The sequence below is a fragment of the Trichechus manatus genome, unplaced genomic scaffold (assembly GCF_000243295.1).
Source record: "Trichechus manatus latirostris isolate Lorelei unplaced genomic scaffold, TriManLat1.0 scaffold00096, whole genome shotgun sequence".
Classification (NCBI taxonomy): Eukaryota; Metazoa; Chordata; class Mammalia; order Sirenia; family Trichechidae; genus Trichechus; species Trichechus manatus.
The window spans coordinates 7,381,706-7,408,078 of record NW_004444032.1 but is presented as its reverse complement, the minus strand read 5'-3'; the positions used below and the strand labels follow the sequence as shown (position 1 = coordinate 7,408,078).

General features: G+C 40.8%; 1 protein-coding gene across 1 annotated transcript in view; it reads right to left on the bottom strand.

Moving 5' to 3' along the window:
- The window catches only part of LAMB4 (laminin subunit beta 4), a 106,808-nt gene that overhangs the window by 20,955 nt on the left and 59,480 nt on the right, over positions 1-26,373 (bottom strand). Inside the window, 11 exon segments of the mRNA XM_004382620.1 lie at positions 2,456-2,831; positions 5,112-5,208; positions 16,199-16,419; positions 17,580-17,804; positions 19,928-20,101; positions 20,544-20,582; positions 20,585-20,704; positions 20,707-20,772; positions 22,746-22,889; positions 24,886-24,972; positions 24,975-25,062. Coding sequence (XP_004382677.1) covers positions 2,456-2,831; positions 5,112-5,208; positions 16,199-16,419; positions 17,580-17,804; positions 19,928-20,101; positions 20,544-20,582; positions 20,585-20,704; positions 20,707-20,772; positions 22,746-22,889; positions 24,886-24,972; positions 24,975-25,062 — 1,637 coding nt within the window.

The window sequence follows — 26,373 nt, the reverse complement described above, 5'->3', positions numbered from 1 at the left end:
ATAATAGTAATAACTGTTATTATAATTGGTACTCCTTAAGCGCTTACTATGTGCCAGACACCATGCTAAGTGGCTTGTCTTGAGTAATTCTCACAAGAATCCTATGAAATAGAGACTACTATCCTCTTTTTTTGATGAAGAAACTAAAGCTTGGAGAAATTAATCTCTCTACGGCCATATAGTTAGTAAGTGGATTTGAACCAAGTTTGCTTGACTTCTGAATCTATGCTTAAGACACCCTCGGGTCTCTGCCCCGCCCCCCCTTGACTTTGTAATTTGTTCTGCAAATATGTGTTATATGCCTGCACCAGGCCCAGGAAATACAAACATAAAGAAAAGGCCCTCAGGAGTCCCCCAGTGAGGCAATGGCGAATGAGCCATAAAGAGGTGGAAACAGAAGGACATACAAGCCTTCCTCTGGGCAGGTCAGGGAAGGCTTCAGGGAGGAGGTGGTGTTTGGGTGGCTGTTAAAGAGGAATAGGAGCTCGGCAGGTGGACCAAGAGGGGCAGGCCTTTTGGCTTCTGGTTGAAGAGGCTCAGTGCCCCTGCTTTCCTCATCTCTCAGGCCTGACCCTGGGTCTCCTGCTTCTCCTGATCTCTTCTCTGGCCCTGCTCTGGGCTGTCACAGTCTCGGTGTCTAGAACGTCCACTGTAGAGGTTCCACCTTCTCAGTCCGACTTCCTCTGTCATTTTCCTGGATGTCTATGATCACAAGCCAGTGGTCCATGGGCCAAAGCTCACCCTCACACATCTTTTCCGTGCCTATAGAGGGCTCCCCCATTACTTTTAATAGATAATAAAAGCACTATTAGATTAGCTGCCAGTGTTTAAAAGTGGGAGCATTTCACATAAAAATCCAAATGTCTGACATTTCCTGAAAGTGGGAAGATCTAGGAACATGGGGCTCACCTTCCTGTATGGCAACAGCCTGTAGAACAATCTGGACATGCCTGTCCTCACCTGTCAGCCTGCATTGGTCACCTGACCTCTCAGGCCCTGTGGGTGCATTTAGGATGCAGTTCACCTCCCTCTGAACGGCCCAACTAGATTGTGTCTTCTTCCTTGTGTAATTTACAGGCAATTACCATATAACCAAAAAAAAAAAAAAAAAAAAACAAACAAACCTGTTACTGTTGAGTCAATTCTGACTCATAGCAACCCTATAGGACAGAGTGGAACTGCCCCATAGGGTTTCCAAGGAGTGGCTGGTGGATTCGAACTGCTGACCTTTCGTTAGCAGCCAAACTCTCAACCACTGAGCCACCAGGGCTCCAATTACCATACAGCTCTGGGATATTTGGCTATTGATAATGAATGGCCTTGTATTTACACTGTGTTACACATAACATAAAACTCTACAGCTCCAGCTTTCCTTAATGTAGGACCTTTATTTTGTACAGGGGTTATTTTGCTATCTAGAGTCCCTGGGTGGCACAAATAGTTAAGTGCTTGGTTGCTAACTGAAAGATTGGTGGTTAAAATCCACCCAGAGGTGCCTTGGAAGAAAGTCCTGGCTATCTTCTTCCAAAAGGTCATTGGAAACCCTATGGAGCACAGTTATACTCTGAAACATATGGGTCACCTTGAGTTAGAATCAACTTGATGGCAACTGTTCATTTGGTTTTTGTTTTGGTATATAATCACAGTTTTTTGGTTTCTTACTAGACTGTGTGTTCCTATGAGGGTGGAAACTATACCCAGTTCATCCTGGTTTTGCTTGGAGCAGGTCAGCAAACTTTTTCTGTAAAGGGCCAGATAGTAAACATTTTACACTTTGGGGATCATAGTACCTCAGTTGCAACTACTCAACTCTGCCTTTGTAGAGGGAAAGCAGCAACACACAATACGTAAATAAAAGGGTGTGGATGTGTTCCAATGAAACTTCATTTACAAAAATGAGCGCTGGGTTGGATTTGGCCTGTGGGCTGTGGTTTACTAACTCCTATCCCACAGCAACCAACCTAATCTCAAGAAACGTTTGATGACTTAAAAAAAGATTCAGTAAAATGTAATTAAAGTGATCTTGCATTTTGGAGGAATTTTTATACTTGTTATAAGACTTCACATTAATGTATGGGCTTCTAAACAATGGAAGAATTTGGGAAGATTTAGCAAGTTTTCTGAGTGTATGTTGAAAAAACATATTTATATTAAAAACTACCATACTTCCAATTTCACGTCTTCCAGCTCTGCTGGGCTTGGGCTTCCCCATCGACATTTTAATGATTCTCTTTTTGTTATAAACAACGGTGTCTGGAAAAATCACATGCAATCATTACTGGGTAAGAAAGAGAAAGACGACAAGATAAACTCCTTGGTTATTATCTGAGTGATTGTCATTTCCCTAAAGTCAATGTAGATGCATTTCTAAATTGAAGGCTAAGGATATTAAAGCTCAGCAGGAATGAAGGTAAATCAGGAGCTCAGCTATCTACTACCTGAGCACAAATCTTACCGAACAGAGTCGTGATAATCCTTGACTCTTAAGAATTCCCCAGATGAGAAAATAGGATGCTTCAAAATCATTTCTATTTCAGACACGTTCTCTCTGGGGCCTTTGAAGTTGGCCTCACAGATGGGCAGGGTCCCTCTTTTATCTTCCATGTTAACAACCAGCCTCATTAACCTTTGCACGACTTTGGAGAGTGAAGAAATGGTGAGGTCCCATTGATCAAAGCACGAGTGACACCGAAGACAAATAGGGAATTCCTGGCCGTGACCCTGGGCGCAGGGATCACATTGCTGGCTGCCGACACCCTCCTGGCAGCGGCACATGCCCGTGTCCGGGTCACAGGCGGGCGTCTGGGTACCTTCCCTGTTGTAGTTGCATGCTAAAAAGGAAGAGAGGAGGAGCAGAGAATGTCACTTGGTCTTTTTGCTTACAACCAGCTCAAGAATAAAGCCCTCTCCTCTCTTTTAAGAAGCCCTCCAACTCGCACATCTAGGGTGAACGTTTTAAACTAGTATACTTTCAGTGATCTGTGCAAAGGCCACTGAAGTACAGCAATCCTCTCTTCATTCCACTATCCAATCAGTCCATGGCTTATATATGGAAAATATTAGCTGTCATTTTTATGAGTGTGCACATGTGGGCTCTTCACCTATTTGAGTGAGGAATGTGGATCTAATGGTGGATGGTGTACTAGCGACTCTGCTACTACCGCCTCGTGGGGTGATGTAGGCATGTCACCAAAACAAACAAAGAAAACCCACTGCCGTCCAGCTGATTCCAACTCATAGTGACCCCATTAATCTCTATGGAAGCAGACTGCCACATCTTTCTCCCGTGGAGCGGCTGGAGGCTTCGAACCACCAACAACCGTTAGCAGCTGATTGCTTTAACCACTGCGCCACCAGGGCTCCTTAGGCATGTCACAGACTCACAGAATTCCCATGACCGTACTTTTCTCAGTACAATCCAGACTGGATGTGCTGACTCATGTTGTCTCCCATATTTTAAGGAGAAATATTCCATTCTCAAATACAGGGGCACCATTCATTTTGTCTTGATAATAATAATAGTAAAAACTAATGCCACGCAGCTCTTTAATTGACTAGGTTTCTGAGTAAGCCTGAGACTAAAGGATGGGGAGAGCTATTGACATTAAGACAATTTCTAGAAGGTTAGAGAATCACTAGCCTAGGTCTTTGGACTAATTTTAAGAAACAAGTGACTTAAAAATGCATTTGACAGCTTGAGTAAAAATAATGCCAATTACAAATAAAAATGCATTAGCACACTAGGCTCCTCAGCTAGGTACCATCTGTCTGGCACATGCAGCTTTGGTCCAGAGGCCTCACAGGAGTCCTGTGGGGGTGGCATGATGTCATCTCAACAGCTGGAGGCCAAGTTTCTCCCTCATTAGCCTCTCTTCCCCAGAAGTTTTAGTGGGGTCTGTGGCCTGAGTTGACCGTTTGCAATATTTCTTCTACTGTGTCAGTATAAAGAATGAAAGCATTTCTGTGAAATAAGATTATTGAAATGTCAGAAGGACACAGGGGAAAAGGCTCTCTAAGACAAACCTTCCAAGAGCCAAAATTCTTTCCTGGTTTTTAAAGTAGCAATTCCACATAGAGGACTGAGTAGGTAGGACTCAGGGAAAAATCAATGAGAATATGTTATCTATCTGAATGACACAAGGAAATGATGGTAATGTTTTAGCCACAAAAATACATTTATAAAAGAATGGAGAGGAGAAAAGCGCTACTATGCATGGTTGTAGGGGTGACTACAATGAAAAGACCATTATGTCTGGAGCTTTTTGGATTGACTGCCTTTGGACATTAATTTTAAATGGACATTCAAAAATCCTGTCTCCTAGAACCAACCCCAGACTCTAAATCTAAGCTGTTCAGTATGGGGTTATTTAAATTTAAACTAATTAAAATTAAATAAATAAAAAATTCAGTTCCTCAGTTATACTAGTCACATTTCAAGTGCTCAACAGCCACATAAGCTAGTGGCTACCACATTGGACAACACAGATGTAGAACATTTCCCATCATCACAGAAAGTTCTTGGACAGCGCTGCTCTAAACCCCACAACCTAGTGCTAATCTATGGAATGAAGACACTGGAACATGAATTCCATGAGCACAAGGCCTTGCCTTACTTGTTCACCTAGAGCACCCAGTAGGTACTCTATGAATATTTGTTAAATAAATGAATAAGTGAATACATGATAGACCTGGATTCATGAGAGTCACTGTGGGGAAATGTCCCCGCTACTGGCTTCCTATGATCCATTGACCAGCCGGTATCTCAATCCTGAGTAGTCATTTTTCTCAACTTGCTTCCAAATAGCAGAAAATTGCCTACAAATCATGACCCCAGAGGTCTGTTCCATTGTGATGACTGAGAAATTTTAATGTAAGCTGTAAATTTTAATATCGGCTAAAAGTTTTAACAACGGTTATACTAATCTCTTTTACAGGACTACAAAAATATTATTTTCAAAACTTGGACCAAATTTTATGAATTTTCTAACTAAGCCTATATTGTTAAAAGCAACAACCAAATAAAGGAATTTAAAATTCAGTTGGTTTGAAGTGTACCCGTGGTAGGGCCAGGTTGGTTGTACTCAGATGTTTTGAGAATTACCAGTACTTACGAATGCATGGCTCTGGTGGATTGCCATAATAATTTTCCTTGCACTCATTGCAGCGTTTCCCACCATAACCTAATTTACACGGACACTGGCCTGTAAGCTGTAAGAACAGACATGAGTGAGGTATTGACAAGCTTTATGATCTAAAAGAATAATGCATTTTAACAGGAAACGTTTTTCCCTCCGGTGATTTAGAACATACAGCTGTGCAAAGGCAGAGAAAAGATGATTCCCACGGCCAGAAACCAACCCCGACAATACCAAGGATCATGAGTTAATGAGTTTTGGCTTAGCGCTCTTGAATATACCGCCTGCTTCCAGCTGTTCAAGGACAGGTGGCCCCAAATTGGGAAACATACACAGATGCAAATGAAAACAAAACAGATAATGGGAAACGAGCCACATTCTTTTCCTCTACAGTTATGGGAGTTCTAGAGAGAGGCCAAAGGCCTGGTCTCACACTCATCAATTAATTTGGCAATTAATTTTTCCAAAGATGGAATATAGGATGGAGTATTTACCAATTGGGCTAGTGGAATTGGGTTTATGTTGTTTGACAAAACAGTATTTTTTTGGACCTGAGGCTTAATTGTTTAATGTCAACTATTTAACTGTATTTTGGGGAAAGTACTAAACCTTTCTGTACATTTCCAACTGGGTTTCATGACCAGCTTTTCTGAAAACCAAGAAGGTTGAATAATTAACAGAAGAAAAATGTGAAGCAAATGACTATTGTTGCAGTTCTAAATTATACATGACCAAACCTGCTTAAACAACAACTTCATAATTATGTTTCTGGTGAATAAGTAACTGGATAAAGCAACAGCCTGGATCTACCAAGTTTCCACCCATCTTGGGAGTTCCCTGTACAGTAGCTTCTGCTCACATATAGGGAGTTATGGGGAGCTGGTTGTCTTTTTATTGGGTAATGCTTTCTTATACTGTACTGATGCAGAATCTCCCTCCCTGTAACTTGTTCCCATTGTTCAGAGTCTTGCTTTACAGAGTTGCACAAAATAGACAGCACCTCTCTTGCCCCTTACAGTCCTTTCCCCGACTGGAGATGGCCATCTCAATTCGCCTTTGCTTCTCTTCTACAGACCAACCACCCATAATTCCTTCAAACCTTCATCATAGAATAGCATGGTTCTATCCACTTTCCTGGTTGCCTTCCTTTGGACACAAACTAGTTTGTCAGTATATTGTCAACACTAATTGTCAATATATTAAAATATGGTACTCAGAAATGACAACAATGCTCCTGGAGCCACCCGACCAGTACAGCGTACTATGGGACAATGACTCTTTTGAACCTGGGCAGGGCACTCCCCTTACTCCATCCTGAACTAATGTCACCCTGTTGGCAGCCCTGCCACACTGCTGGCTCATGTAAAGCGTGTGCACAACAAAAATCCTCATGTTTTTCACATGAGTCAGTGCCAGTTATTACTCCCACTCTGTATTTATGCAATGGATTTCTAAAACCCAACTGCAAAACTTTACTTTTCCCCTGTTAACATTTCATCTTCTTGCTTCCAGCCTACGTATCAGGCTGTTGGAATATTTTGAATCTTATTCTGTCTTTATTATATTAGCTTACAACTTTGCAATATCTGTAAATTTGATAAGCTTGTTTCTACAACTCCATCTAAACTGTTGATGAAAATATTGGACAGCAAGTTTGGATCTCTCTGTGGGAATGCACTAGGGACCACCTCCTGGCTGACACAGAAACATTTATCAGTGGTTGTTTCAATAGCTGGGAATTGAAATGTCCACATGTTTCCTCTGCTCCAATGAAAGTGCTTCCGGATCGTAGAGAGCAACATTTACCGAGGGATCTCCTATGGACCAGATAGCCAAAAGTGCCCTTGTCATGAGAGGCTATCTGGTTGAACCACTGCTATCTGATTTTCAGTTTCATGGGCTGCCCCTGACCGCCATGACTGAACTGTGGTCTTCGTTGATTGCTGCTAGAATCATGCTTTCCAAAAGTTCTGAGAAGCATGCCAGATAGTGACATCATGAATATTAGGAATCCCTCATGAATTAGGAAGCCAAGCAGTCATGTGGAGATCTATCAATATGCTTCATGGTTTCTGGCCACAAGTGGGAGGGGAGCATATAAAAATGTACCATCACCAAGCACCCAGGTCTTGCTTTCTAGTATCATTCTCCAATAAAAGGTATCACGATTCCTTGGAGAAATGCCTGATCCTAGGACTGGCGCAGGAAATATACAAGATGAGTCTGGAGCATCTTTTAGTACCAGAGAGTAAAGAAGTGCTCAAAAAACAAAAATAAAAAATCCACACTAATAAGGATATGTCAAAGGGACATACGAGCCAATTTAAACCACTCCCACTGGTTAAAGCCGGGAACAGTTTGAGCCACAAAATAAACTCGTATTGGACTATAACCCAAAGTGTAAAATAAATATTCATGATTTCACTGACACAAATAAATGATTGAATAAGTACATAAAAAAAGGAGGAGGCGGGGCCAAGATGGCAGAGTAGTCAGATACTTCTTGTGGTCCCTTTCACAACAAAGACCTGAAAAAATAAGTGAATCAATTATATATGACAATCTAGGAGCCCTGAACATCAAAGGCAAAGTTGAGGAATTGGACTGAGTGACAGGGGGAGAGAGAGACGGTTTGGAAGTAGCAAGGAGTTGTCAGACCTGACCAAGTGGGAACCGGCACACTTCAGGCTGGATTGGTTGGCGTGCGTAATTAGGCAAGCAGTGGAGCTCAGGAGGCATTTTCCACATCAAGAGAGATCGAGTGGCAGAGAGTCTACTCAGGCCTCCAGAACCAGTGAAAAGCAGTGCTCAATTGGCAAAAGAGAAGTACGTGCGTCTGACCTAACCCACAGATCAAAAAACACCCCCTTTGGGAAAAACCTCTCTCCCATTTACCTGCCACCTTGCCACTCTGCACTGGGTTCCAGGCCTGCTTCAGTGATTGTCAAGTCCCCTGGGCCGAAGTAGGACCTGTCACTCACCCTGAGCCATTCTCCTGGCCTTGGAGAGGGAACAAATTAACTAAAAGGAGAAAATAATCTGCCAGCTCCCCTAAGCTGGGAACTTAGGGTAGGCACAGCTCCTTTGCATAGGCACAGGCATAAGGAGTCCATGGACTTCGAGTGCCTTTCATCCCTGCATAGGCCTTTGTGGGCTCATTTCAACAGTGAAGGACCTCATTACCACAGTACAACAGGGAATATACCTGAAGCCTAATTTCAACTGTATCAGCTATATTGTGTGAAGTGGCAGGGTCCTAACCTACTCACATCAGAGGCCTGAGGACTGGTGGCTCCACCCAGGCCACCTAGCCACCCACAACAGGGGTCCAAGAATAAGTAGTGCCCCTAGTCCTTAGAGCCAACAGCATTGGGTGCCCATAGTCTGGCTGCAAAACCCACCCACCTACGCACTCTAGGGAACAGGGACACGCTTTCCTCCCAGACACTCAGAGGCGGTCGTCAGCCCTCTGCCTTGCTCAGCATGTGACCACCTACTGCAGCCAGACGTCTGTGCCTACTCCAATCACCCCTGCTCATCTAGGACTGTAGGTAAGAGCGTGCACCACTCACTTGGTGACCGACTACCTGGATACCTGAGCTTAATCCATACAAGAAAAGTAAATGGACTCCTGTGCTCATATACCTAGTAACAGATCTAACCACTGGGTCACAGGATACTAGAGCTTCAAAGGTGCCAATAATCAAACTAGCTCACAGGAGCAGCCTATTTGGGCATATCAAAACAAAACAAAACAAGAAGCTACGACACAGTAAGCAAACATAAAATAAATAAATATAATAACTTATTGATAGCTTGGAGACAACAGTCAATATGAAATCACATAAAGAGGTGGACCATGGTGGCTTCAGCAAACTCCCAAAACAAAGACTCAAGAAATTTTCTGGAGGAAGAGAACTTCCTGGAATTACTTGATGTAGAATACAAAAGATTAATATACATAACTCTTCAAGAGATCAGGAAGGAGATCATTCAAAATGCAGAAAAAGTCAAGGGACACAAGACAAAGCAATCGAGGATCTTAAGAAGGTTATTCAAGAGCATAATGACAAATTTAACAGGCTGCAAGACTCCATAGAGAGACAGCAATCAGAAATCCAGAAAATTAACAGTAAAATTTCAGAATTGGACAACTCAACAGAAAGTCATAGGAGCAGAACTGAGGCAATGGAAGTCAGAATTAGTGAGATTGAAGATAAAGCACTTGACACCAACTTATCTGAGGAAAAATCGGATAAAAGGATTAAAAAAAATGAAGAGACCCTAAGAATTATGTGAGACTGTATAAAGAGGAATAATCTACAAGTGACTGGAGTACCAGAACGGGGTGGGGGGGTTAATAGAAAATACAGAGAGAATTGATGAAGATTTGTTGGCAGAAAACTTCCCTGATATTGTAAAAGATGACAAGATATCTATTCAAGATGCTCATCGAACCCCACATAAGGTAGATCCCAAAAGAAAGTCACCAAGACATATTATAATCAAGCTTGCCAAACCAAAGATAAAGAGAGAATTTTAAGAGTGGCTAGGGATAAATGAAAAGTCATCTACAGAGGAGAGTCAATAAGACTAAACTCTGACTACTCAGCAGAAACCATGAAGGCAAGAAGGCAATGGGATGACACATATAAAGCCTTGAAGGAAAAAAATTGCCAGCTAAGAATTATATATACAGCAAAACTGTCTCTCAAATATGATGGTGAAATTAGGGCATTTCCAGATAGACAGAAGTTTAGGGAATTTGCAAAAACCAAACCATAATTACAAGAAATACTAAAGGGAGTCCTCTGGATAGAAAATCGATAACATCATACAACAACTCAAGACTAGAACACAGGACAGAGCAACCAGATATCAACCCAGATAGGGAAGTCACAAAAATAAATCAAAGCTAAAACACTGAAAATAGGGAAACAGAGATGTTAATATATAAAAGATGACAACAATAAAACAAAAAAGAGGGACTAAAAAATGTACTCATAGATCTTTCATATGGAGAGGGAGTCAAGGCAATATAAAGAAATAAAAGTGTGGTTTAAACTTAGAAAAATAGGGGTAAATATTAAGGTAACCACAAAGGAAACTAATGATCCTACACAGCAAAACAAAAAACAAGAAAAACATAAAGACTCAGCAAATACAAAATCAACAACAATGAAAAAGATGCAAAGAAAATACATAAAGAAAATGACTCAGCACAGAATATTAAGTGGAACAAAGAAACAGTCAACAACGCACACACACAAACATCAAAATGACAGCACTAAACTCATACCTATCAATAATTATGCTGAATGTAAATGGACTAAATTCACCAATAAAGAGACAGAGAGTGGCAGAATGGATTAAAAAAACATGATCTGTCTATATGCTGCCTACAAGAGACACACCTTAGACTTAAAGACACAAACAAACTAAAACTCAAAGAACAGAAAAAAAATATATCAAGTAAACAACACTCCAAAAAGAGCAGGAGTGGCAATATTAATCTCTGACAAAACAGACTTTAAAGTAAAACCCATCACAAAGGATAAGGAAGGACACTATATAATGATTAAAGGGTCAATACACCAGGAGGACAAAACCATAATAAATATTTATGTACCCAATGACAGGGCTCCAAAATACATAAAACAAACTCTAACAGCATTGAAAAGAGAGATAGACAGCTCCACAATAGTAGTAGGAGACTTCACCACACCACCTTCAGTGAAGGACAGAACATCCAGAAAGATGTTCAGTAAAGACATGGAAGATCTGAATGCCACAATCAACCAACTTGATCTCATGGATATATACTGAACACTCCATCCAACAGCAGCCAAGTATACTTTCTTTTCCAACACACATGGAACATTCTCCAGAATAGACCACGTATTAGGCCATAAAGCAAGCTGTGACAGAATCCAAAGCATTGAAATATTACAAAGCATCATTTCTGACCATAAAGTCATAAAAGTAGACATCAATAAAAGAAAAAACAAGGAAAAAAAATAATAAAACACATGGAAACTGAAAAACTACTTTGCTCAAAAACTACTGAGTTATAGAAGAAATTAAAGATGGAATAAAGATATTCACAGAATCAAATGAGAATGAAAACACATCCTACCAGAACTTTTGGGACACAGCAAAAGCAGTGCTCAGAGGTCAGTTCATAGCAATAAATGCACACATCTGAAAAGAAGAAAGGGCCAAAATCAAAACATTAACCTTACAACTGGAACAAGTAGAAAGAGAGCAGCAAAACAAGCCCTCGGGCACCAGACGAAAGGAAATAATAAGAATTGGAGCAGAATTAAATGAAATAGAAAATAGAAAAACAATTGAAAGACTTAACAAGACCAAACCTGGTTCTTTGAAAAGATCAATAAAATAGATAAACCATTGGCCAAACTGACAAAAGAAAAACAGAAGAGGAAGGAAGTTACCCAAACAAGAAATAAAATGGGTGATATCGCAACAGACCCAACTGAAATTAAAAGAATCATAACAGAACACTATGAAAAATTGTACTCTAACAAATTCAAAAACCTAGAGGAAATGGACAAGCTTCTAGAAATTCACTACCTACCTAAACTAACACAAACAGAGGTAGAACAACTAAATAAACCCATAACAAACGAAGAGATTGAAAAGGTAATTAAAAAACTCCCAACAAAAAGAAGCCCTGGTCTGGACGGTTTCACTGGAGAATTCTACCAAATTTTCAGAGAAGAGTTGACACCACTACTACTAAAGGTATTTCAGAACATAGAAAAGGATGGAATACTCCCAAACTCATTCTATGAAGCCAGCATAACCCTGATACCAAAACCAGGTAAAGACAACACAACAAAAGAAAATTACAGATCAATATTCCTCATGAACATTGATGCAAAAATTCTCTACAAAATTCTAGCCAACAGAATTCAACAATCAAAAAATAATTCACCATGATCAAGTGGGATTTATGCCAGGTATGCAGGGATGGTTCAACGTTGGAAAAACAATCAATGTAATCTGTCACATAAATAAAACAAAAGACAAGAACCACATGATCCTATCAATCGATGCAGAAAAGTCATTTGACAAAGTCCAATACCCATTCATGATACAAACTCTCAGCAAAATAAGAATAGAAGGGAAATTCCTCAACATAATTAAGGGCATTTATACAAAATCAACAACCAACATCATCCTAAATGGAGAGAGTCTGAAAGCATTCCCCTAAAAATCAAACACTTATGCTCATCAAAAGACTTCACCAAAAGAGTAAAAAGACAACCTACAGACTGGGAAAAATTTTTGGCTACCACAAATCTGATCAGCATCTAATCTCTAAAATCTACAAGATACTGCAAAACCTTAACAACAAAAAGACAAATAACCCAGTTAAAAAATGGGCAAAGGGTATGAGGAGGCACTTCACCAAAGAAGACATTCAGACAGCTAACAGACACATGAGGAAATGCTCACAATCATTAGCCATCAGAGAAATGCAAATCAAAACTACAGTGAGATACTATCTCACCCCAATGAGGCCTAGCATTAATCCAAAAAACACCATATAATAAATGCTGGAGAGGTTGTGGAGAGACTGGAACACTTATACACTGTTGGTGGGAATGTAAAATAGTACAACCACTTTGGAAATCGATTTGGCGCTTCCTTAAAAAGCTAGAAATAGAAGTACCATACGATCCAGTAATCCCACTCCTTGGAATATATCCTAGAGAAATAAGAGCCATTGTACAAATAGATATATGCACAGCCATGTTCATTGCAGCGGTGTTCATGCTAGCAAAAAGATTGAAACAACCTAGGTGCCCATCAACGGATGAATGGATAAACAAATTACAGTATATTCACACAATGGAATACTATGCAATGATAAAGAACAATGATGAAATCGTGAAACATAACATGGAGGAATCTGGAAGGCATTATGCTGAGTGAATTTAGTCAGTTGCAAAAGGACAAATATTTGTATAAGACCACTAGTATAAGAACTCAAGAAAAGGTTTAAACACAGAAAAAAACATTCTTTGATAGTTATGTGGGTGGGCAGGGAGGAAAAAGGGTGTCCACAAACTAGATAGCAGACAAGAATTATCTTAGGTGAAGGGAAGGACAACACACACTACAGGGGAAGTCAGCACAACTGGACTAAACCAAAAGCTAAGAAGTCTCCTGAAAACAACAAAACACTTCGAGGGACCGTAGCATGGGCAGGGGTCTGGGGACCACGGTTTCAGGGGACTTCTAGGTCAGTTGGCATAACAAAGTTTATTAAGAAAATGTTGTGCATCCCACTTTGGTGAGTGGCGTTTGGGGTCTTAAAAGCTAGCAAACGGCCATCAAAGATGCATCAATTTGTCCCAACCCACCTGGAGTAAAGGAGAATGAAGAACACCAAAGATACAAGGAAAATATTAGACCAAGAGACAGGAACGGCCACATAAACCAGAGACTCAATCAAACTGAGACCAGAACTAGATGGTGCCGGGCTATTACTGATGACCGCCCTGACAGGGAACACAACATAGAGTCCCTGATGGAGCAGGAGAAAAGTAGGGTGCAGACTCAAATTCTCGTAAAAAAACCAGACTTAATGGTTTGATTGAGACTGGAGGGACCCCGGAAGACATGGCCCTCGGACTCTTTGTTAGCCCTAAACTAAAGCCATTCCCGAGGCCAACTCTTCAGATAAAGATTAGACTGGACTATGGGACATAAAATGATAACTCGTGAAGAGTGTGCTTGTTAGCTAAGTAGATACGTGAGACTAAATGGGAGCTCCTGTTCGGAGGCAAGAGGAGAAGGCAGAGAGGATCAGGAGCTGGTTGAATGGACGCAGGAAATCTGGAGTGGAAAGGAGGAGTGTGCTGTCACAGTATGGGGAGAGCAACTAGGGTCACATAGCAATGAGTGTATAAATTTTTGTATGAGAAACTAACTTCAGTTGTAAACTTTTACTTAAAGACAGTAAATAAATAAATAGCGGAGAACAGACAAATCTCCCATCCAGAAGAATTTCAAATAATTTATATAAATACTCCACCCTCAGGAGATAGAGCATAACTCTCCACTCCTTACGTGTGGGTTGCAAGTAGAGACTACCTTCCAAAGAATGCAGCATGGAAAGAAGGGGAAGAAAGAGTAAGTTTACAGTGGAGAAAACCTGACCTTACAGGTGATCAACATCAGCATCAACAGCGATGCCATGTTGATAGTATGCATTGTTACTATGATACGATGAAAGTGGCACTTTACCTCTGTCGTCTTACTCGCCAGAATACATTATCCCAGTGTAACCATCAGAAAAACATCAGACAAGTCCCAAGTGAGGAACATTCTACAAATACTAATAACCAGCACTCCTCAAAACTGTCAAGGTCATCAAAAACAAGGCCTGACAGAGACTGGAGAAATGCCAAGAGCATGGCCCCTGGACACCTTTTTAGCTCAGTAATGAAGTCACTCCCAAGGTTCACCATTCAGCCAAAGATTAGACAGCCCCATAAACAAAACGAGACTGATGGGGCACAACAGTCCAGGGACAAGGACTAGAAGGCAGGAGGGGACAGGAAAGCTGATAATAGGAAACCCAAGGTTGAGAAGGGACAGTCTTGACATGTCATGGGGTTGTTAACCACTGTCATAAAACAATATGTGTACTAACTGTTTAATGAGCAACTATTTGTTCTGTAAACCTTCATCTAAAGTACAATAAATAAAAAATTAAAAAAAAGAGTCTAAGAGACTGTTACAGCCAAAAAGAGCCTAAGGAGACATGACAACTAAATGTAATGTAGTATCCTGAGTGGGATCCTGGACCAGAAAAAGGACATTAGGTAAAAAGCTGAGGAAATCTGAATAAAGTATGGAGAGTAGTTAATAACATAGTATCAGTATTGGTTCATTAACTGTGACAAACGTACCACACTAATCGTAGATGTTAATAACAGCAGAAACTGGGTGTGGTATACAAGGGAACTCAGTACTATTTTCATAACTTGCCTGTAAATCTGAATCTATTCTAAAATAAAAAAGTTTATTTTTTAAAGAAGGAGATGGTGGATATGCGTAGCAGGGGAAGGAAGGAGAGAAAGGAAGAGAAAAGAAAACACATTCTACGTATAAGAATTACCTTGAAAAGTTTATCTAAGATTTGACCTTTGAATAAGGAGTTGAACATGGGAGCTGAAATGAGAGGTGAGCCCTGCTTATTACGTGGAAAGACCCTGGCTTCTTAAGTTAGCGTTTTGATTTCAGCTAAACCCTGATCCCTATGTTGCAAATCTGACTCTTTCTAAAATGTCTTGTCATATTTTTTCAATCGTCTTATCCTTTCCCCCACTTAATCTCTACTAACATGAAAAGGGTTTCAAAGAATGTATTCATTAAGCCAAAAAAACTAATTATGATATTAACAGTTTTCTCCATAAATAATACTATATTCTTTTTATAAATTCTGTGAACATTGTTTAATTGGCAGAAAATCACATGTGCAGTTAAGTAGCACTAGTTGTATACTAAACATTGTGGATTTGCTGCGAGCACAGTAGCCTGCCTTCTTTAGAACAATGGGTGCTGGTCTCTTGTATCACTTACTCATACGTAAAGCAATTGGTAAACCACACGGGAAGGATAGCCTGATCTTTAAAAATGGAATATGGGTCCTGAACCTGCTTATTTTCATTCTGATTAATAATTCTGATTAACAATCAATTTCATGGGTCTTCCCTGTGATTATGTGTATGAAATAGTGAAAGGAAAGTTCGTCTGTGCTTTTTTTTCTATGAATTCTGACTTCCCCCATCACAGAGCGGCCTAGAGAAAACAGAAGCAGACAAAGCTTAATGTTGAGACCCTCGTTCTCTTTTTCTGGTGCTTTTCATTCCTTGATAACTGCAACCCAATGCCTGGGTAAGGCTGATCCTGTCTAAAACACTAGTTAACAACGGTAGATAAAGAAAATGCTCTTTCCATATTTGGAACTATGTCTCACTGTCAGTTCTTAGACTGAGCACACTAGTAAGTTTTAAGTATCTTGCCTGGTCACAGTGGCTACTTTGAGAAGTTTGGGGGTCACAGTCGCATAACTGACATCCTTTGCCAGGAACCAGATTCCAGTATCCGTCAGCACAGCGATCACAGGCCAGGACAGTGACATTCGGCAGACACGGGCACGAGCCAGCGGCAGGGTCACAGAGACAGGGTCGCTGACCTGAGGGACACTCAGTGGAATGTACACCGGAAGTATGGCAGGAGCATCCTGGGATCACAAAGCGGTATTTAGAGGCAAAAACCAATGATAATGCCGGGATTTAACAAACTACACAAACAGCTTGTTAGGCCTGCATGTAACATTTCTCCAGTTGCCATCTGGTTGTTTCCAACTCATGGCAACACCACGTGTGCAGAGTAGAACTGTGCTCCACAGGGTTTTCAAGGTTGTGAACTTTCGGAAGAAGATCTCCTGGCCTGTCTTCCGAGGTGTCTCTGGGTGGGTTCAAACTGCCAACCTTTTGGCTGGTAGTTGAGCAATTAACCGTTAGTGCCACCCAGGGACTCCTGATAGCATAATAAAAACCAAGAAAACCAAACCCGTTGTCATCCAGTCAATTCTGACTCACAGTGACCCTATAGGACAGAGCAGAACTGCCCCACAGAGCTTCCAAGGAGCAGCTGGTGGATTCCAACTGCCGACCTTTTGGTTAGCAGCCAAATGCTTAACCACTATTTATCAAAGAATATAAATAGGTTGAACCCATTCAACTATTTTTGATTTCATATGGTTCAACCTACTATGTTCCAAGAGCCCACAGTTAGAATCATTCCATTGCTCACTTTTTGCTTATGCCATTCACCAAAGTTCCACTTATTGAAATAAGCTGGAAAAAAAGGTGTACTAAATTAATTTGGGTGAACTGATGTATTAAGATATTTCTAAAAAACGCGCAGTTTGTTCCTTCCCTTTATCATAGACTCAAACCTTTGTCATCTTCTAAATCAATGATTATCGTATTTTACATTAAAGCCATTTGATAAGATTGTTACAGTGCAGATTCTGATGCAGTGGGTCTGAGGCACTGTTTCCTGCCCCAGGGTGGTTCTGGCACAGGTGCACCATGATCCACACTCTGAGAAACAATGTTTCGAATCCACTAGGACAGGTGTCAAAGGTAAAAGTCACAAAAGGCAAACTAATAACACCAGTGACTACATTGCGGCTGCATCGGAATATGCCTAGGGTGGCGGCATTCCACCCAGTGCCTCTGCTAATGAGTTCAGTGCAGCCGCCCTATCACCCACTGGGGGCTCCTTTTGCTTGCTGGGATTGGACCAGCTGAAATGAGCACAGGGGAGCTGACACCACATCTTCAAGCTGCCACTCAACCACCGCATTTCCTACTGGGAGCCTTGCAAACTTACTACTGCAGGTTTGATTGAGGGCTGATCCAAAGTGAGCGGGTTTGCAGAGTTGGTAGTTCGGGCCCTGAGTGTTGTGCAGACATCTCAGGCCCTCCCCTGTGACCCAGCTGCAGGCTTCTGGATCGGTCACATTGATGTTGTTATTGCAGGAGCATGGCTGGCAAGGTGCTCCTGAAATTCTTCGATTTCCATAGATACCTGCTGAGCATTTTCCATACTGAATACCTGCAAGAGGGAGAGGGGGCAGGGAAAGGGCATGGGATGAGAAGACTGTGTTTGGGAGGGTGGGGTGGGGTGCAGGGGTGGAGACTGTTGTAAATAGAGAATAATTGGCCTCCTCTAGGCATGATGAGAAGCCACATATTTGGGATGAATAAGGAAAAGTATTCTAAATTAAAATAAAATATTCATTTTTATTTATTACCCATTCAGAGAATAAAAAGATTATTCAGAACTAAAAATGCCTTGATGAAGAATAGATTCCAGTCTTTCTCCAAAAATTACGGAGTCATGGGCACAGGATTCATACATCCTTATATAACCAAGGTCACCCTAGTGTGCTCAGGACCCAAAGCTAATCTCAGTTCCTGTTCTCCCTGCTGCTTCCCACCTTCACCTGGTCTTAGAGATGAAACATGGTTCAAATGAACACCATGAAGCAGCCTTGAAGAAAAAGACCAAGTGGCAACAGCCTGAGACACGCAAGTGAAGTGAAGTGAAGGAAGTGAAGATAGGTGAGTTGAGTGTTACGTACTTGACACACACCTTGAAGGTGTTTTTATTAAGCACTGGGTGGAGAAACCATTCCTTCTGTCCAATACCCTTTGTCTTTCCAACCACTAAGCAAACTGCAGTTGTTTAGGTGCCCAAGCTGTGACACTTTCCATGTTTTGGTTCATCCCATTTGGACATGCTGTTGTAGCCACAAACATGGTCCCAGTTACTAAAAACTGACTAAACAAGCCAAGCTGTGCATGGAGAAGGGGCAGAGGGGGTAAGAATTAAATAGAGACATGTGTAACCTTAGAAATAACAAATAAGAAAAAAATTAGCCCTGTAACTTATTATCATGATGATAACTGTCACTAAAGATAATAATGTCATCTTTTCTAAGTATGATTAAATCAAGTAGACTTTATAAGATTTTCTTGTTTGCATTACACAGTCACACTTATGCTAAAACTCTTCAAAACAAAATTTTTGATTGAGTGTCAGATACATATTCTGAATTAAGACTTATACGTACCAAAAACAAACCAAACCTGTTTCCGTCAAGTCTATTCTGACTCATAGTGAGTCTATTCCGACTCATAGTGACCCTTTAGGACAGAGTAGAACTGCCCCAGAGGGTTTCTAAGGAGCGGCTGGTGGATTCTAACTACCGACCTTTTGGTTAGCAGCTGAGCTCTTAACCACTGCGCCATCAGGGCTTATACAGTGTCTGTAAAAAACAAATACACAAAAAACCCCAGTTGCTTTCAAGGCGACTCATGGCAACTCCTGGTGTTCACATAGAACCGCACTCCATAGGGTTTTCATGGCTGTGACCTTTCAGAAGCAGATTGCCAGGCACCTCCGGGTGGGTTTAAATTGCCAACCTTTTGGTTAGTAGCCCCACAGTTGACCATTTGTGCCACTCCAGGCCAAAACGCGTAACACCCAGGGCCAAAACAAGGCCTAAAACATTGATTCAAGACATCTCAAAAAAATCAGATCAATCTTTGAAATATCAGTCAAACTGACTGCATAGTATTATACCCCAAAAAAGCATTAGACTGACTAAATTTTTTACTTTTTAATTGTTTGTTATATAAACTTACTTAAATAATGATATTAACACATAAATAATAAATTAATACATAATAAAACAAATAAAATAATAATCAATTAATTTGATCTCATTTGATCAGTCGGTTTCCCAGAACATCATTTAGAAACAATTACAGCTCAGTGGAATGAGTTTTTAACTCAGTCATTGGCTTTTGGTACATTCCAATTCTTCGTTCAATAAAGCAGCGATTTACCAAGTTTTATCTTGTTAGTGCAGCCCTGGTGGCCCAGTGGTTCAGAGCTTGGCTGCTAACCAAAACGTTGGCAGTTGGAATCCACCAGCTGCTCCTTGGAAACCCTATAGGGAGTTCTACTTTGTCCTATATGGTTGCTATGAGTCAGAATCGACTCGACGGCAACAGGTTTGGTTTTTTTTTCTAGTTTATCTTCTTGCTATTCACTTACCTTATATTCTGCAGCACTCATTTGTCCAAGGCAGATGCATTATGAACATGTGATCATTTTTCAGTTAGCAGTGTGGGATAGAAGAAAATATCATGATGCACTATGCTGCATACTTGCATAACCTTGAAGACAATTGCAGATCACGTCTGAGCTCCAAGGATTCTGATAGCAGGAATGAGCGACATACCGACTGCTTGAGGGAGCATCTGGACACAGACAAGGATGGCAGGATTGCCCTGAAGAAGGATTTCCATAGTAACCATCGATGCCCCTGTCAAGGCAATTTCCTTTTTCCAAAATGTTCCCAGGACAAGCTCACATATTAACCATGTGGATTTGCTATGCTTTAGGATGGTGTGACTTACAAAACTCAATATTTTAGAAGGTGATCATTTGCTCTGTAAAAGGATTTTTTTTATTTTTTTTATAGTGAAAGTCTCAAAGTACAGTCACTGAACTCAATATAATCATGCTTGATTTATATATCACATTTCAGGAACATAAAAAGCAAAGTGCCAGAAAAATGTGTGTTATTGATTTAATCAAATATTTTTCTGGCTCATAAAATGATTTTGAAGGATGATGGAATGATATTCCACCTTCCCCCACCCCATAGCATTCATTTCACACTTAAATACTGTTGAGTTTCTACTCAGTGGTCTTTCAGAGAATGTTATGGGATCAGAACAAAAGGCAAAAAAAAAAAAAAGTGTGTATTAATTCCATAACTTTCACAGTTTCGTCCCGTTGTAACACTGCCACAATTAAGCATGACCCTGTCTCCGGGTCACAAAGCTCAGCAAACCCATTACAAGGGCAAGGGTGGCAGCTGGGAAATCCGAAATAGCCAGCCAGGCACTGATCACAGCGGCGGCCAGCTGCCTCTCTGGGCAGGGGCGCTGTCCAGTTATTTGGTCACATAAAGTGTTCTTTGAGCCTTGAGGGTGGCAGTGACGTGCTGGATAAAGCAAAGAGAAGCCGTGTTGAGAGTTTGGGGGGTGAGTGGTGTGGTGGTGAAAGGGTTACAGTTCTGATTTTTACATTCCCTGACTTACCATAGTCCCTGGGTGGTACAAATGGTCAAAGCTGTGCTAGGCTGCTAATTGACAGATTGGAGGTTTGAGTTCATTCAGAGGCACCTCAGAAGAAAGACCTGGTGATCTACCTCCAAAAACCAGCCACTGAGAACACTATGGAGCCCAGTACTACTCTGACGCACGTGAGGTTTTCTGGACTCAACTCCACAGCACCGGGTTCTTTGTTTTTAACTTTCTGTATCATCTCAATCAAAGTGAATAAGGTGAGTCGGGAAAGTGTTTAGAACAGAGCCTAGCATATAATGAGTACCAGATAAATGTTTGCTAAATAAGAATGCATTAATTCATTTACTAAACCACTACGGGACAGCACCTAGTGAACAACTGAGACTTACACGTTTTTGTTGTTTATACAGAGGCGGGGGTGGACTACCCAACAGGCAAGGTTAGCACGGTGCTTACCTTGCTTACCAGATCATCTGTAGTGAACAGGTTCACATTTTTGCACCACATCAAAGATTCTGCTTCTAGGTGTGGCTGCCATCTGTCTCTCTCCCAATCCCACAGTACCTTCCTACAGAATCAAAGTCTCTTTTCAAATTTACAGTCCCTGACAGGGATAGATGACGGGTTTACTTGTGCTTACCTTGCTTACTGGGTCATCCGCCCATGTACAGAAGAACCAATGAGTTACATTTCCAATGAGTTTTCAATGAGTTAAATTTCCACTTATCTTACGATTCAACTTTCAGATTAAAAAATATATATATGTATATGAACGCCTCTCAAGATGGCCAGATTTTTCTTTTTTCTAGATGAGACAGTAAAGGCGCAATCCTTTTCTGGTAAATTGTTGGACCCTTTGAGCTGCCTGTTTGTCTGACAGGGTTGTACGTAGAAGTGTTTGATCTTTCGTGTATCTCAAACACTTCACAATGTTTTTTAAAAACAAAAGAAAGAAAAAGCAAATGATGAACTAAGTGCTATGCAGGTAGGCAACCGTGCCCAGGAAATGACCAGCAGGGTGAGCCATCTCTCTGACTCCACCCAAGAGGAGAGTCAACCTCCTGGAGGATTTTATGGTTCCTGAGGCAGCCTTCAGTGGGGAACAGTGTTTTCTCTAATTGTTTAACATTGTGAACAGATGACTATATTCTCTGAACACAACAGCCATGAGGCCTAAATCATCAATTCTGAATGAAGCCCAACTATGTCCTTACTAATGGGTGGCTTATGAGTTCCAAGGCTGTTTGCAATCTCAGCATCGGGGGAGGTCTCTCCTGTGGTAACAAAGTTGTCCTCTTTCTCGTCTTCCCAATCTCATCCTTGTTTTAGCCTTTCCGGCCACTGGGTTTATGTGACAGATAATAGAGCTGGGTTTGCACATCCAACTCCCTTCATTGTGTTCCCACATTTTACTGACTGTGACTCATGGCAACCCCATGTATGTCAGAGTAGAACTGTGCTCCGTAGAGTTTTCAATGGCTGATTTTTCAGAAGTAAATCACCAGGGCTTTCTTCTGAGGCACCTCTGGGTGGACTATAACTTTCATCCTTTCTGTTAGTAGCTGTGTACGTTAACCGTTTGCACTACCCAGGGGCTCCTCACCCTGGACTACGATCCATTCTATACCGACTGTAAACTTCCAGAAGGAACAGACTGTGTTTTGTTCATCCCTCATGGTACCTAATAGAGCTCTGTGCATGGTCGGTGCCCATTGTATGGATGACTGAAGTACAGTAGAAAAAAATTCCAGTACATTTTATCTACATAGACAGTCTGAATAAGGTAGCCAAATTTCCATGAGCCCCTCCCTTTTAAACTCCGCACATTGCTTTGCCTGCCTTCAAACTCCCAGGGTGGGTGTTCCCTCCGTCTGTTTTCCAGACGTACAGTGACAACCGTGATGGTCCAGACCGTAGCTTCCTGCTGAGCACCTGTCACAGCAGCGCCCCTCCACGCCCGGTCTACACTGGCCCTGGCCTCCGAGTCAGCTGCAGCTGGCCCCCACCGAGCCCTGGGGATGACACTTGCAAGCTGCAGGGAACAAAGCAAGCAGTTAGAGGTGAAGGAAGTGGGAGAGTGTCTCATCCTGTTAGTGGCTTTAGTTCACCTCTCTTTCATTTGATACCTCTCTAATCCTTAAATGTCCTCATTTGTTAAATGGAGATAATAGGATCTGCCTCATGGTATTGTCGTAAGGATTAAATGAATGATGGCTTTGAAGTACATAGAACAGTGCTTGGCACATAGTTAAGTACCCAATAAACTTTAAAAGTTAACGAAAGGCTTAAATGAATTGTTTTAACATTATTATTATTGCCATTGTTATGACTTCAATTTCTGATGTTCTACATTGCAGCCTACTATCCTGGAGTGTATCTATCGTTTGTTTGTTTTTTCAGTTGTGGTGAAATACATGTAACAAAACGTTTACCATTTTAATCATTTTTAAGTGTACAATTTGGTGACATTAATTACATTTACCATGTTATGCAACCATCACCACTATTCATTTTCAAACGTTTTTCATTACCCTAGATAGAAATTTAGTACCGATTAAGCAATATCTCCCCATCTGCCCTCTTTCTAATTACCGCTGTAACCACTAATCAACTTTTGTCTCTATGCATTTACCTAACACAGATATTTCATATATATGGGATCATACAATAATCGTCCTTTTGTGTCTGACTTATTTTATCCAGCGTAATGTTTTCATGGTTCATCTATGTTGTCACATGTATCAGAACTTCATTTCTCCTTATGGCTGAATAATATTCCATTGTATGGATATACCACAATTTGTTTACCTATTCATCTGTTGAAGAACACTTGAGTTGTTTCCACCTTTTGGCTATTATGAATAGTGCTGCAAAAGACATTGGTGTACAAGTATCTGTTTCAGTCCCTGCTTTCAAGACTTTTGAGTCTATACCTAGGAGTGGAATTGCTGGGTCATATGGTAATTCTGTGTTTAACTTTTTGAGGAACTGCCAAATTGTTTTCCACAGCAGTTGTACCATTTTACATTCCCACCAGTAATATACCAGGGTTCCAATTTCTTCATATCCTAGCCAGCACTTGTTATTTTCAATACCTACCGGTTTTTGATTTCCCCTATTCCATATCTTTCATGAGATTACGGGCACCCTTAATCCATAACCCTATAATAAAATGGAAAACACATTTGCCTAAAACTCAGGAAGTCCAAGCTCTCATTTTAACTGTCACTCTCTAGCAGTGATTCTCAAATGGGGTGGGGAGTGTGATTTTGCCCCCTATGCAGGGACGGATTACCCAATAAGCAAGGTACGCACAGCTTAATTGTGTTTATTTGCCAATCTGTAGTGCAGTTTCACCACATCTTTTTACCTGAGTTTCACCACATCAATCTGTACTACAGATTAGTAAGTAAACACAATCCAGCCTTTGTGTACCTTGCTTACTGTAAACCGGTGCATACTGTGCTTACTGGTGAATCCGTCCCTGCCCCTACGGGACAACTGGCAGGAAGGGGTTCAGCTGGTATCAGGTGGGTAGAGGGCAGGGATGATGCTAAATATTCAACAATGCACAAGACTGTCCGCACCCCAGAACAAATAATTGCCCAGCCAACAATATCAATAGCACCAAGGTTGAGAAACTGTGCTCTATAGCTAAGTGACAGGGGCAAGTCATAATATCTTTGGATTCTAATTCTCTCATTTATTAAATCCAGGTTTTGAGATGAAAGAGATGGTTTGGAGTTCATTTCAGCCCCCAAATTTTAGGATTCCACATACATTTTTTAGGACCATTGTTCCAGCAGCCTAGCTTTCTGACGCTACTGCGAGCTTTCACTTTTATACACTTACTGTACTGTACATTCTGGTTCCAACACATCAGCAGGTTGCTCTGTGTATCTAATCATTGGGTGATTGATATATAAATTGGTTGTGTGGAGTGGATGCTAAAATAGATGTGCGCACGTTCTGAAAAGCGTTTGTACAGACAGCAGAGCCCCAGTAGAGTCTATTAGACTGATACTCACCCACTGCCCCATTGTGTATCTTGGCGGACATGCTGACTATAAGTCTTTCACATGCATCAGGGAGCACCTGAGGTCCCATTTCAGAGCAATTTCAGCACAGTTGTACAGCTGATACTCATCTAAGTCCTGCTTGCTGCAGAAGTTCTCCAAAGAATTGATTTGGGGAATATGACCAAGCTTTAGAAATAGTGAGAAAAGAAGACTTATGGTCATAACTGTCTGATGTTCAAGATTGTAGTAACAAAAGAAAAATAACATTTGTAATCTATGAGAATAATGGTTAAGAAGAGACTCAATCCAATCCTTTAAGTTGCTGAGGACTGCAGATTTTAAGACTTTCGATTTATTTAAGAAGTCTTTAACCAAATATTTGGAGCTCTGGAGGCAGAGTGGTTAAAAGCTACAGCTGCTAACCAAAAACTCAGCAGTTCGAATCCACCAGCTGCTCCCTGGAAATCCTATGGGGCAGTTCTACTCTGTTCTTTAGGGTTGCTATGAGTCAGAATCTACTTGATGGCAATGGGTTTGGTTTTTTTTTTTTTTTAAACCTAATATTTACATTGATTGACTTATGATGAAAGTAAAATAAGCCTTTATCCTTTTTACTGTCATTATTATTATATTTTCTCTTGCTAATAAATTTGTCTAGATTTGAAAGACTTTTAAGCAGGCTGTTTGTGATAAATTAAGAAATTATGACTTAGACAGTACATCCCAAAGTGTTACTGTAGAACTCTAATTCCACACAATTCTTTAAAAAGTTTTGTCTTTTTCAATTACATATGGACAATGGTGCTTTTTCTCTATGTTGCTGTTGTTAGTTGCTGTGGAATCTATTCCAACCAGGGCTTCGAACCAGTTCAGTCATGGCCAAGGAAGTGAAACTGGAATGGACCTGAATTTTTAAAATTTGCGTGAAGTAGAATGATAACTGGAATGGGAAAAATTACGGGTCAAAGCCCTGCTAGAAACCTAATCTCCCTCTTAGAAAACTGTGAACTGATACAACACTGATGCACATCTTTCCTGATTTTAAACTACACAGTAACCACTTGTTCTGTTGGAACAACTGCCTCTTGGTCTATGCATAGGTTCCGCATGAGCACAATTAAGTGTTCTGGAATTCCCATTCTGCACAATGTTTGTCCATAATTTTTCATGATCCACACAGTCGAATGTCTTTGTGTAGTCAATAAAACACAGGTAAACATTTTTCTGGTATTCTCTGCTTTCAGCCAAGATCCATTGGACATCAACAATGATATCCCTCATTCCATGTCCTCTTCTGAATTTGGCTTGAATTTCTGGCACTTCCCGGTGGATGTACTACTGTAACCACTTTTTAATTATCTTCAGCAAATTTTATTTGCGTGGTAGCCACAAAGAAAGTTAACAAACCAACTCATAAAACTAAAGACGAAAACATAAAGTCTCAGCAAAATCAAAACCTACAAAAACAAAAGAAATGATCACAAAATCCACAAACAA